Genomic DNA, 13,521 nt, shown 5'->3' with positions numbered 1-13,521 from the left:
CGGAAGTTCCTCCCCATGGGGACAAAGCCTAATATGGTGATCCACGTGCGCATAGCCGGCTCAGGTGTCTCAAAACAAAGCCCCAGCGTTACCAAACGCTCACACGCTCCCGCACGACACGACACGGTCGGCCAGCGTTACAATATATATATATATATATATATATATATATATATATATATATATATATATATATATATATATATATATATATATATATATATATATTACTACAATCAATATCAAAATGTAAATATGAACCTTGATTTGTAGATATAGACCCCGAGACTAACAGAGCTGTAAAGGCCTCTCCAATAGCTTATCCCGCCATTATCGCTTGGCTTGATCACACGTATGCAACACATGTAATTCTAAGTAGTAACGTGCGCAAAAAGAAACTGAGTGGTAGGGGAATACTCCCACCTCGAACGTGAGAGGGTAGGGTGAATTTGTTCAGTCGGGACTGTTTACACCACACCCTATTGTCAATTCCTCATGGTGTAACTCCTCAACCCCGCCCTTTTCAACCGTTTACACACAATAACCAGGAGTTGTTATGACCACAACCATATATCACGACAATTAAAGATACGTTATACCGGAGGTTTTGGACAATACTTTGTTGGAAACATTCCCAAAATGCTCAACCCAACAAAAGTATTATAGCCTAGTTTGTGCGATTCATGTAACATTAATTTTTAGCAGTACACTCAAACTACCGCTCTAAAGGCAATTTCACCATGTTAAATGTATACTCTAAAGTCCCTGGGTAAGAGACACTCAGACGTACAGTAGTTATATGAAACTGTTCGACGACCTGCCTCCCGAAAATTGAAAGGACTTTTTACCATTCCCAGATCTAACAGGAGCAAGCATAACATTTTTTAGAGCAACTAGATCTAGTTCTGTACGAATGGCTATCTCTCAGTAGAATGGTAGTATCATTTAGGTAACCTGGAGCAAGGCCGTGGACACATCAATACATTTCAATATTCCTTAAATATAATGCACGTTGACGGACATTTAGCCACTTCAATTCAGCAAAAATATCTGTAACATGCACATCCCGAAGCCCACACCCCAGGACTAATCTAGCTGCACGATTTTGAAGAATCTGAACCCGGTCAACACATTTGTTCGTCGCCGTAGTCAAAACGGCAGAACAATAATCAATATGGGATACAGTTAGAGCGTTAGTATTACTTGTATGCTGGTCAACACACGAATTAGTAGTTTTAGAATGCCCAGTTTCTGTGATAGTTTTGGAGTAATTTTGTCAATATTTTTTCCCATTTGAGAAACGGGTCGAACCAAATCCCAAGGTATTTGAATACATACAGAGATTCAAGAATATCATTATCAAGCTTTACATTGAGGGGATTAACATTTTTTTTATAAGTTGAGAATAGCCAAATGTCATAACCTTGGTTTTAGCAGCATTAAGTGTCAGCTTATTAGTGTTCATCCAATCAGAAACAGCTTCCAGGTCCAAATTGGTGGCCCTTACAATATTTATCATCGGCATAAAGAAAAACCTTGCAATTCGAAACTACAGTAGGAAGGTCATTAATAAAATGATAAATACGAGTTTACTTAATCCCTGGGTACGCCATTTGTAACAGGTCCTGCATCAGATTTAATCCCACCAATAATAGTAGTTTGTTCTCTATTTGACAAATAATTAGAGAACCAGGCCAGCTCATTATCCCGTATCCCATAACAAGATAATTTATGCAGAAGCATCTCATGGTTGACTGCAGATAGGCCTTTTTAGGTCCAAAAACACAGCACCAGTGATCTGACCCTTGTCCCTATTATCAAGAATGTAGTCAGTAACGCCAATAATAGCGGCAAAGGTAGAATGTTGTTGTCTGAATCCAGATTGTGCCGAACTTAGAAACCCATTGTTTTGAAGATGACCATAAACTTGTGCATGAATAGCTTTCTCAAGATTTTTAGTAATAACAGGCAAAACTGAGATGGGCCTATAGTTACCACAATCTGTTCTCAGCCCATCTTTAAAAATAGGGGAAACAACTGCCTGTTTCCACTCAGCAGGAATGGATGCTCTACAAATAGTAAAGATAAAGAATAAAGGCAATTGTTTTTTTGGAAATTTGATAACTTCCTGTTTTAAATGTCCAGCACTTATGCCATCAATACCAGAAGATTTACCAATATGAAGATTTGCGAGTTGTTTGTAGACAAAATTCTCACTAATTTCAATAAACTTTAAAGACTCGTCAACATACTTTAACTTCCCGACACCACCATTTACAAACTTCCGGGCTAGTGTATTACCAATCACTGTGAAAAAGAAATTTGAAAGCATAAACCATCCCACTCGGAGTCTCAACTTCTTTGCCATTGATTAAAATCTTATAAACAGTAGCTTCATCATTTGTTGGAAGAATAAATTTAAATTGTCTTTCACATCTGCTTGCTATTACCCTTATTTTGTTCAAAGGTATCAGTTTAGTATGACTTTTTGGCTTGTTTAATTAGATTATTAGTTTTATTTTTGAGATGATGAAAAAAGTCCCAGTCACTAGACTTTCCATATTTTTGAGCAACACGTTTATATTGGTCATAATCCCTAATTATAGAAATGATTTCATCATTATGAGGTCCAGGGTTCGATTCCCACCTTCTTTTAATGAGTCCCAAAAGGAAGAAACCGGTCGTGAAGTCGTGATTGATCTGGTGTGTTGATCTTTATTTATTTAGTATTAGAAAACGTTTGGTAAATGACTTTCAGAATCTGGAAACTCAGTTACACTCAGTTACTGTACTAACATTAAATACTGAGCCTTGTTATATGATTGACCTTTAACACATGATCAGGCTATCAAGATAGCGTGCAATACATCATTCTTTACAAATCGAATTTCAAAGCATATTGTATGGCAACAACTTAATAATGTCAACGCAAGAAGATACTTGAAAATAATTGGACTTTGCGCCAGCAATTCCATCAACTATCGCAAAGAGATTAAGTAAATATGAATAGATTGCATGTGTATACACTAGATTAACTATCTTCATTGTACCAGCCAGTGTCCATCAGTAGTTGCAGAGTATTCAACTTAATCAGTTGGATGCAGCTATATAGTGCAGTCTTATTTTTAAGGAACATTATGTTATCTCACTCCCATGGGACGTAAATAACATCCATTACAGACGAATGAATTCCACGCTATCGGTAAGTTTCTTGATATCAAACTCATGTGAAAACATTCAAGCTACTACTGCGTGTATGCCTATACATTATACGTGTAATGTTTCGTTACTAACAGTGTAAATAGCAATTTGTCCTCATGTGTCTTGGGCAGTGTCCTTATTCATGATTAGTTATTAGCCAAGCATAAGGTTAAACTATAGAATGTGCTACTCCCTGACCTTAGTTAGTAATTAAATTATGTAAATGTAGAATAAATAACTTAATGACTTACGACTATCAGTGACTGGGTGTTTAAGTATGTCAAACATGTTCTATTCATTTATCAGACTGACTTTACATATTAATTGGCGAAACGATAGTATATACATATGCAGTATGATTGCTGTAAACAAATCGTTATCTAGTTATTAATATACAAGGATTTGACAAGCGCAGTTCTAACTAATCCAAAATTACATTTTTTTATCATTCTGACAAATTTAGTCATATGCAGTAAGGCTTGCTTTTAGTTATCATGCACATTTAACCATACATCTAGCAAGTTAGGTGTACAAAGCACGACAAACTGACTTTGCCTGGCATCATCGCTACATTATTGCACTGTTTGTTACTGAGGTTTGTGTTATACCTGATGAAGTATTCCCCACAAGCTGATCAGACGGATATCATATATGTATATGTGCATTATCAACTTTAAACTTTATTCACATACACAAAGTAGATAACTCATGATACAAACATTACATGGATAAACATGTTAGTCATAGTCGATATTATAAGCTCGGGCAATATCCTATTGTAAACTATTGACGCACATGAAATCAAGCACATGTGTACGTCTGAACTGGCTTATCCACAGTCATGAGGTAGACCAGTCATTATGTTAGCATTCCATTGATCGACATGGTAATCACGATCACTAATGGCTAAGATATATTCCCTTTCTGAGGGAATCGTGATACACATTCGACATAACAGCATCATAATCATATGCACCGGCACAATTTTAATGTAAGGGGAGTGGAGTTGGGCTTTACGACACATGCGCACATGAAACATCATTTAATTAGATGCCAGTAGATCTGTCGGCAAATATGGTGTGCGATATAGCGTAACATGTAATTATTCACACATTTGGGTAGTTTCATATTTGTTGGACCGTGTTGTTTATTTTGCTGATACAGCTCCTGCTTGTGCTAGCACTGCTGATAAAATCGTATATACTTTATCCATAACCTTTAACTTGGAATGATATGAACTTGTACCCTGACGTTGTATAAACCATGTCGTTATAAATATTCAACATGCCCCTCTGGTCCTGGCACGATAATTCCATGTGGTTGAATTTTAAACATGTATACGGTGAGATATTTCGTATATAAGTAAAAGGTTACACATTTTAAGCTTGTTGCTTGAACATTGGTTATTAGACACTTGTTCATTTAATGTTCTTTATCTGTTATTTTCATGATTCGACTTAAGCGTATCACATCCCATATTTGATATTCGTGGTTACATTTTTCTTGGATGTGAAGTTAGTATTGTTCCGATACGTGTGTAGTACCTAGTAGATGAGTCGCCGTTTTGGCTAAGATATATTCCCTTTCAAAAAGGATTGCGATACACATTTGGTCACAGTCAGCTGGATGTAAAGGGACTGGTGCTGAGAGTTGATAACTCTAGTCGATTTGTTTTGTTCCTAGGCTCCTGGGTCATTTTTATATGAAGTACATTATAATAATATTATGTTTGATATCAAGTATATAATGTTTGTGTTTTGATAAGAGAATCAGGGAACAAATTCCTACTTGGATTTAACTTAGCAGCATCTGTCTATAGCATGTATGTGACTTAGGAAATTCAAATCATCTACACCCATCAGAGGATATGACCAACCAGAGGACATCGATGTTTGTATTGTTACTGTGCTTTCGAAAGATGGACAGGGAGATTTAGAGAATCGCCTATAGGATAATATCAGTTTAAAACTGTACACTATATGCATGTACATTTCTCAGAAGATAATCACATATTGAACTCAACATAGTCTTCAACTTTCGACGTAACATGGCCAAGAATATGGAAATAAAAGCAAAGAAAATGTTGGCAGAATGTTCAAGCGAGGAAGAACACGAGATATTAAAAGGACGAGACATGCGCACTTGACACATCGTTATATCAGAAGATCTGTTACTGTATAAACGTGTTGACATCACTTGGTAGTTTCTTTTTTGTGGAACCTTGTGGTTCTTTAATATATTCTACTGATCTTATAAAAATGAGTGTTTGTTTAACCATCTTGGGTAATATGTTTTATTTACATCAATGGCTATTTTCGTTTTTTTGTTGGACTTTGTTGTTTATTTTGCTGATAAAGCACCTGTCTCTGCTTTACATTGGTGATAAAGTCATACACCACATACGACCGTTTACTCTGAGATGGCATAAACCGTTTACTTAATGATAATCGACGAGTCGCGCTTGTGTTGCAGCAATCCATGTATATGCTTGCAGTTAAATCGCGTCAATATCAAGCCAGTCGTATGTCAGCATGTGTATCTTGTATTGAATATTTCAGTCTCATACTAATTAATTTTAATATCACAGTACTTAAAAAATGATTAGTCATGTGGGACTACATTTAGAGGCAGCATTTTGCTCATCGATATAGTTCGTGTTATGTCAGCAATGAAACGTTTTATACTACACGATTCAAAGATATTGCAATCTCATCGCAAACACCATTCACGAAGAATTTACTATAGTTGTATCATAAGAGGGCAACGTTTGTATATTCCACAACTACGTGTAATCTAGTGGTCTGGTTTAAAGCGGTTTTGCTTGTTGACCCCATTTTCTTCTTCGTCAACTGGCGACAGTGATGGACAGGAATGGGTGTACGGCAGGAACAAACTTTGCATAGTGGTGAAAGAAATTTATGTTCCTAATATTTCCACTGCTTACTTCCGGAGTTTTTGGCGGCCTTCTCTCATGTTTTAGCGATTCTAAAAAAGGTCGCGACCCCTCTTCGAGTGACAGCGATCTAATGCATATATCGGAAGCAGGACACTTCGCCCAACAGCCATTTCGCCCAACTGCCATTTCGCCCAACCTTACCATTTCGCCCAACCTGCCTGGTCATTTCGCCCAACCAGCCTGGTCATTTCGCCCAACCAGCCTGGTCATTTCGCCCAACCAGCCTGGTCATTTCGCCCAACCAGCCTGGTCATTTCGCCCAACCTTGATTAAATATGATACTTCAAAAGGAAACGTTCGGGAATTGTTAACGTTACAGGATATGAACCGAATATTAAGGAAACTTGAGAATGGATCAGTGTGTTAGGGGTTAGGTTTGATAGTAAACGTTCGAATATTAAGGAATATTAAGGAAACTTGAAGTCCTTTACTTTGTATAACTTTAGCAAGGAAACGTTCGGGAATTTTTAACGTTACAGGATACGAACAGAATATTAAGGAATCTTGAGGATGGATCAGTGTTTTAGGGGTTAGGTTTGATAGGTTTGATAGTAAACGTTCAGCTATCTACTATAAATCATTATTACACTGCTAATACACTGCGATAACGATATTTTTTTTTCTTTGAACAAACATATAATCATAATATAACTTCCAATAATATAACCCAAAATAAATCAAATTGAACTAGTGAAATAGAAACGGTTATATTATTCCACACCGATTCCCATTTGTTTGTATAATAGTCTAACTTCCATTGTATGCGTAAACGCCTAAAGTAGTGTAATCCTCCCATTATACCCGAAATAACTGCTCAGACTTCGATCGATATCGAGCGAACCTCACTTTATTTACCTATTACGAAGTAACCTAACCCAAAATAAATCAAATTGAACTAGTGGAATAGAAAAAGTAATATTATTCTGACTGAATATTAGTAAAATCAAGGTTGGGCGAAATGACCAACACGGTTGGGCGAAATGACCATGCTGGTTGGGCGAAATGACTATGATGGTTGGGCGAAATGACCATGCTAGTTGGGCGAAATGACCAGGCTGGTTGGGCGAAATGACCAGGCTGGTTGGGCGAAATGGCAGTTGGGCGAAATGGTTGTTGGGCGAAGTGACTAGAAAGCCATATATCGGTAGGTGGCTGTATACATTACTTTATATCTGCATAATGAGTAGACACTACTCTAGGTTTCAGGATTTAGTTAACGTTTGTTTTTCTTTTCCCTCTAACATGATTTTCATCTTTATTTGACATCGTTAACAGACAGTTCACGGTGCACAAGTTGTGCGAATGATATGGGGGGTGTAGACGCCGCTGTTATATTTGAAAGACGACAAGCACATCAAGAGAGTATCTTCTTTTAATAATTCCGAGGTGACAATGGAAGTATGGATCGGAACAGTCAGCCTACCAGATCAAACCAATCCAGTCATGTAAGAGCTGAGACATCAACACAACCACCACTGACTTTGGAAGGTCCGTATATTCTCGTTCTGATACAGTCTTTCTCTAAAAAACAAACTGAATACTTCTTCGTATTTTTCAGTCAGTCGCATTATTTGAAGTATCCATCGCCTTTCTTAATTGTTCATTTAACTCTGCCAACTTGATTCAGCTTTTCAATTTCCGTAGTAATCATACGAGATTGAAAAAATTCACACACGAAGAAATTTGAAACCACTCACTGGTTTTGTTGTCCTTCAAATTGTTGGTATGTTCTTCAAAATATTAGATAATAGCAGAATTATACATGAATCTGGAGAATTAACTATCTCTGTAAAGGATAACAAATGTCACTTCCTCTCAATTATCACGTCATAAGTTTATTTGTCAGGCGAATTAGGGGTTAAACGTGGAGCAGGGGGTGGGTTGGGGGGGGGAGGGGGATACATTATTATGTCTGTAAAGCAAATTATACTTTAGGATGAAGTCTTTGGATATCGATCGTAGTGTTAATAACGTACCTGACGAATGCAATAATTGTCTACTGTGTAATTCCATTTTATTCAGAAAAGAAAGAAATCCTTCTCACAGAACTGAAGTCGACGTACAAGAAACGATATGACGCAGTTCAACCAATCCCTTATATCAAAGATAGACTCTACTGTGTAGATAAGGTATTTGTTGAGGGCAGCATTGAGGGTTTCATCGAGAGACGAACCCCTTTCTCCACTGAAGGATCATGGGAACGTTTGGCGTCATATAATCATATTTTCACTGATCCGCGTATTAAATCAGTACGTCGTATTATAGAGGGTGAACCAGGGTACGGAAAATCAACCCTTACCCTTCAGTTAGCCTATGACTGGTGTAACGGTGTGAAAGAATCCCCTTTCTCTGATGCAGATGTGTTAATTCTTCTCCGACTGAGACAGCTGGGTAACGTGAAGTCCATTTACAGAGCGATCAAAATTTTTCTACTACCAAACGAGCACCGTGTGAAACAATCTGACATAAGAGCTATTCTAAAAGGCTGCCATAGAGTTAAAGTTCTCCTGGATGGTTATGACGAGTATCCTGAAAGAGATCAAACCACAGGAAGTGACGTCGATCAAATCGTCAGATTAGAGAAGTTTCGTAAATTTGAAGTAACCTTGACGACCAGGTATCTACCAAAAGACTTTGACAAGTCAAAAACTAAACGAGTCAAGTTAAAAGGTTTTGATGAAACTGCGCGTGATCAGTACATTCGCAAAGCCATCACTGGAGACAAAAATGAAAAGGCTTTTGATAAAATTAAACAAGGTTTGAAAGGAAATCCAATTCTTGACGATCTCTGCCAAGTTCCTCTGTTCTTCGTTACGTTCGCTCACATGACTGATGAAAGAAAAGACTTCCAGAAATTTAAGTCTGTTACGGAGTTTTTCATCTACATGATGAAATGTTTTCACAGTCACGCCAGAAACAAGGCAGCGGAATGTAACGTTACTACCTATGAAGTGGAGTTTGAGTCTAAACACGGTGAACTTGATAAAATAGCATTTGAAGCTCTCAATAGAGAGAATCAACAGATTGTGTGGGAAAAAGAAGCGTTCTGTAAACGAGTTGGTCAAGCATTTTATGATCACTATATCCGTGTTGGTATTTTAGTAGAGGAAAAGGTCGTTGATATTTCCGATGGAGACACTCCTGGTGATAGCATTAATACCAAGATTGAAGTAAGCTTCTACCATAAACTATTCTGTGAGTGGTTTGCATCATTTAGGGTCGCGGATATCGCTGCTAGTGTGAAGAATTCAGCTGAATTAGAACAAACTCTGGGTAAGATGGATCCATTAGACCTCCAGTATGTCTTTCGATTCGCATGTGGACTAAGCCGTTCAGCTGCTCGCAACATCATCAAATATTTGAAAAAGAGAAAGGGTTGTGATAAGTTTGCAATCCTCTGCATCTTGGAACAAAATGGAGACATTGAGGAGATCAGGAAGACTGTTACAGAGCTCTGTGCTGAGAAGGTTTTCATCGGAAGAGATGATAGCAAGTTACTACAGAGGTCTACCGTACAGCTGCTACAGATAGCATCAAGTCATGACGTAAGTATTATAGAGGATACGCATTCGTTACTATTATATGATTTATTATTGTCTTTTTCTTTAATTCTTGACGAACTTCCTTATATACCTCATTTCTATGATATCAGCTACAATCTAACTACAAACCCCACCATAATAAAGTAGTAATGATTTCCCTTATGCATACTACCGGTGCAATATAATGTAGTATAAATATAAATAAAATGTTATAATGATTGTAACATAGTATGTAGATTGTTTAGAATTCGTCACTTGTTGGCACTTTTAGCATATTACAGTATTATTTACGGTTCGTGTTTGTTATATAATGCAATCTGCTTGCTGTGTCGCTATAAGTAAGTTATGACTGAATTACATGTTACCCGTCTAACTCAATTCATTGATAATCCATTTGCCTGCCTTAAGATATCTATGGAAGGTTGTTTCTTTCGTCTCCGTAATTGTGTAATTAACTCGCACTTTGTTATATTCTCCAAGAAAGAAGAAAGATAAAAACATACTGATATTTTGCCTCGAAAATTGATAGGCCCCTAATAACACAGTTAGAGTTAACCTTTATTCGTCTAACAGAAAAGAGTCATTCGTCTAATTTACATAAACACTGTTTCATCATCATTCGTTACTGATCTTTGCCAACTTAAAAACTTTCTTTGACATCTATGGCTATCAAGTTGTTGTTTTCATGTTTTACCCAGTATGTGACTCCATTCCAATTCCCTTGAACATATATATATATATATATATATATATATATATATATATATATATATATATATATATATATATATATATATATATATATATATATATATATATATATATATATATATATATATATATATATATATATATATATATATATATATATATATATATATATATATATATATATATATATATATATATATATATATATATATATATATATATATATATATGTGGTTCGAATCCCGGTGGAGGCTGAAAGTTTTTTCACTGTTCTTGATTTTCCAACTCATTACGATTTTCATTTATATATATATATATATATATATATATATATATATATATATATATATATATATATATATATATATATATATATATTTTTTTTTTTTTTTTTTTTTTTTTTTTTTATATATATATATTTTTTTTTCACTGTACTATACGTACTCTTAATATGTACTCGTTCCCGCGCAACACTGTCTATATGTAACCTCAAAATAGGCTTATCCCCTCTCAGCACAACATAAAGTATATACGTACTGCAGGATAAAACTCTGCTGCTCTCATATCAAATGTCAAAAGCTTCGGTAAAGACTGCTTAATAATAACTCTTTGTATAATTACAGGCTGCTTACTTTTCTCTCTTTCTCTTTCCTATTGGTATTGTCTCCTTTGTTTTTTTCTGTCACTTTTGTTATATTGTTGTCCTTACGTATTATGATCAACCGAGCTTCTTTTGTGTTCCTACACATTGTAATTTCTATATTGAACTTACTAAATGTATAAGAAAGTGAACCTCAGTATTCTCCCGTGGACAAATCGTAAGTAATGTGTAGTAAGCAATACTCTGCTTGGTCATTCGTGTTACGTAGCTTGTCATTTAAGGAGGGCGGTATACAAAGTACTACAGTTCTTTCTGAAATAATTATTGACGAACATAACAGTTAAAGTAGTCTTCACTGGTATGGTCAGCCACACATTACTCCGATGCAACCATTTTCCTCTTCCTTCCAGGGATTCAAAAAGCACAATTCAAGATTCAGTGGGATTTGTGGCTAACCACACTACATAAAAACGTCCCTACAACTATTGATTGATGCACAAAGGATTCTTTACCACAAATTCTAGGATAAGAAAATAGCGGACAATTATTCATTGAATTTTCTGTCTATTCATATTTAAAAAGAGTGATGCAGTTTACATAACAGAAATGACTCTCTCAAAAACAGGGTATACTTTAAATGTCAAATTAGAACTAAAGGTAATATTACATTAATCCTATAACTATAATGTATAATGTAAACGAAACACAACTTTTAGGGTATTTGCTCTGTTCAGTTGCTACCATGGTTAGATTGACCTCTTTCTGTTATCTGAGTCTGTAAACCAATCAATGTCATACATAACGAGGGGTAGAAATAGCTGGAAACAAACAGAGACGCACACTATCTAGTTTAAAATATTAAAATTTCCGGTCAATCTCTTAGACAAATTTTGGGAGTGTGCCCCCATAAAATATTAACTGTTACCTCGATCCAAACACTGTTGTTATGTTTGAATTGATCGGATCTGCTACACAGTATACGGCTTTCATCTCTAGTAGATGTTACATCCTGTCACCAGCATTCGTAGTTTACCTTTCTCAATGATTATCTTAATTCAATATTACATTATTCATAAATATTTCGTTCTCAAAAGGTTAACTCGGACAAGTTACGATAACCTATTCACCGCTCAGTAGACTATTCACAGCTTATATATAACACCTGTTCAATTGAAGCATAACAACTACTACAGTAATGTACGCAGGTGTTGGTAATTCAGCCATTCAGCACCTGTTTGTATTACTTACTATTCCTTAAAAAAAAAGCACCTGTTTGAACGTAGCAGCCATTAAGAGCAGCCACTAACAGCAGCCAATAGTGTATACATCGACGTCACAAGCCGTTGGCCACTGATGTTTGTACACTGTGACGAGCCAGCGCTGGGTACGCTGTGACGGAAAAAAGTGGATCCCCAGCAGCCACTAAGGGCAGCTAAATTTGCGGACAATAACAAGACTGTTTTCTTTGTCTTACCTATTTTAATACGATAATAATTAACGCTATGCATACTGTAAAATGCCAAAAATTGCACCATAAGAGAGATGTGATGTTGCTCTTTCATGTGGTATAATTCTGAATGTGGTGCTAACCGGACATCTCAATATAGGCTTCATATCTAAGATTAATCGATTTAAAATAAAAATAAAATTAAACAATTTTTTGGGGGATCATTACACATTACGTATATACAGCGCGTTAAGAGATGTTCGTATCGGGGTTGATTAAAAGTTTAAGGCCACTTTTGTTCAAGATCGGTTTTGTTTCCGATAGTAGAGATATACCACGTAAAAGAAAAACCTTTTTACTTTAATGTGGTGCTAACCGGACATCTCAATAGGTTCCATAACTAAACTTAATTGATTTTGAAGAAAAACTACCTTCTTATTTATGCACTAATTGAACAACACACACGACCGCAGCGTCAGTTATTACAAACACACACACGACCGCAGTGGTAGAACTGTGTGTAATGTCTTACTGTCCTTTTCTCTTAGTGGCTGCTGTTAGTGGCTGCTACCTTCAATGAGGCCCATTCAGCCTGCCGCGTCAAATGCACGCATCGACCATTACAATATAACGGTGTTTTGACTGTTTTAAAAACGCAGCTTTTATTTGGAATGTATACGCAGTTAGGATATGCCAAGTCTACTAGGCCTAGGCCTATAAGTTTATCACCGCTTTAGGATATAACCCTACCAAAACAATCTTGCTTTTAAGCCAGGTAAGCTTGATTACAGTACTGCAAATTATGTAGACGAATTATGGATGGTTAGTCTAGACCTAGTATAAGTCAGTATTGCGAAGTTCGGAACACTGCTAAGTTCGGACAGCCCTAAGAAATTTCACCATGACAACCTACAGGAATAGCCAAATTTCACCAAAAAGGACAAAGCTACAGTTATTTTCTCTCCAAAATGACCCGTGTGCAAGTAAGTACTTACATAGTTGTCAATAAAATGACGGAGATCTATGAAGTCTGTTATAATTACTGAAAGAGCAACTGCGCCAC

The 13,521-nt window shown here is 36.2% G+C and overlaps 2 protein-coding genes across 5 annotated transcripts in view; both read left to right on the top strand.

Annotated features, from left to right (window-relative positions):
- LOC139982293 (uncharacterized) overlaps nucleotides 1–13,521 on the top strand; it is a 166,148-nt gene that overhangs the window by 122,623 nt on the left and 30,004 nt on the right. The gene's annotated exons all lie outside the window — the stretch shown is intronic.
- LOC139982298 (uncharacterized) overlaps nucleotides 3,047–13,521 on the top strand; it is an 82,117-nt gene continuing 71,642 nt past the window's right edge. For 2 of the 4 annotated variants that reach the window (XM_071994991.1, XM_071994992.1), the window contains exons 1-3: nucleotides 3,047–3,202; nucleotides 7,433–7,645; nucleotides 8,180–9,702. In XM_071994991.1, coding sequence (XP_071851092.1) covers nucleotides 7,558–7,645; nucleotides 8,180–9,702 — 1,611 coding nt within the window. In that variant the 5' untranslated portion in view covers nucleotides 3,047–3,202; nucleotides 7,433–7,557. The remainder of the gene's footprint in view (nucleotides 3,203–7,432; nucleotides 7,646–8,179; nucleotides 9,703–13,521) is intronic. The other 2 variants (XM_071994994.1, XM_071994993.1) reach the window with 1 other exon arrangement.

Source organism: Apostichopus japonicus, chromosome 16 (genome assembly GCF_037975245.1).
Source record: "Apostichopus japonicus isolate 1M-3 chromosome 16, ASM3797524v1, whole genome shotgun sequence".
Classification (NCBI taxonomy): Eukaryota; Metazoa; Echinodermata; class Holothuroidea; order Aspidochirotida; family Stichopodidae; genus Apostichopus; species Apostichopus japonicus.
Note: the sequence above shows the minus strand (reverse complement) of the source record. Positions and strands in the feature narration are given on the sequence as shown.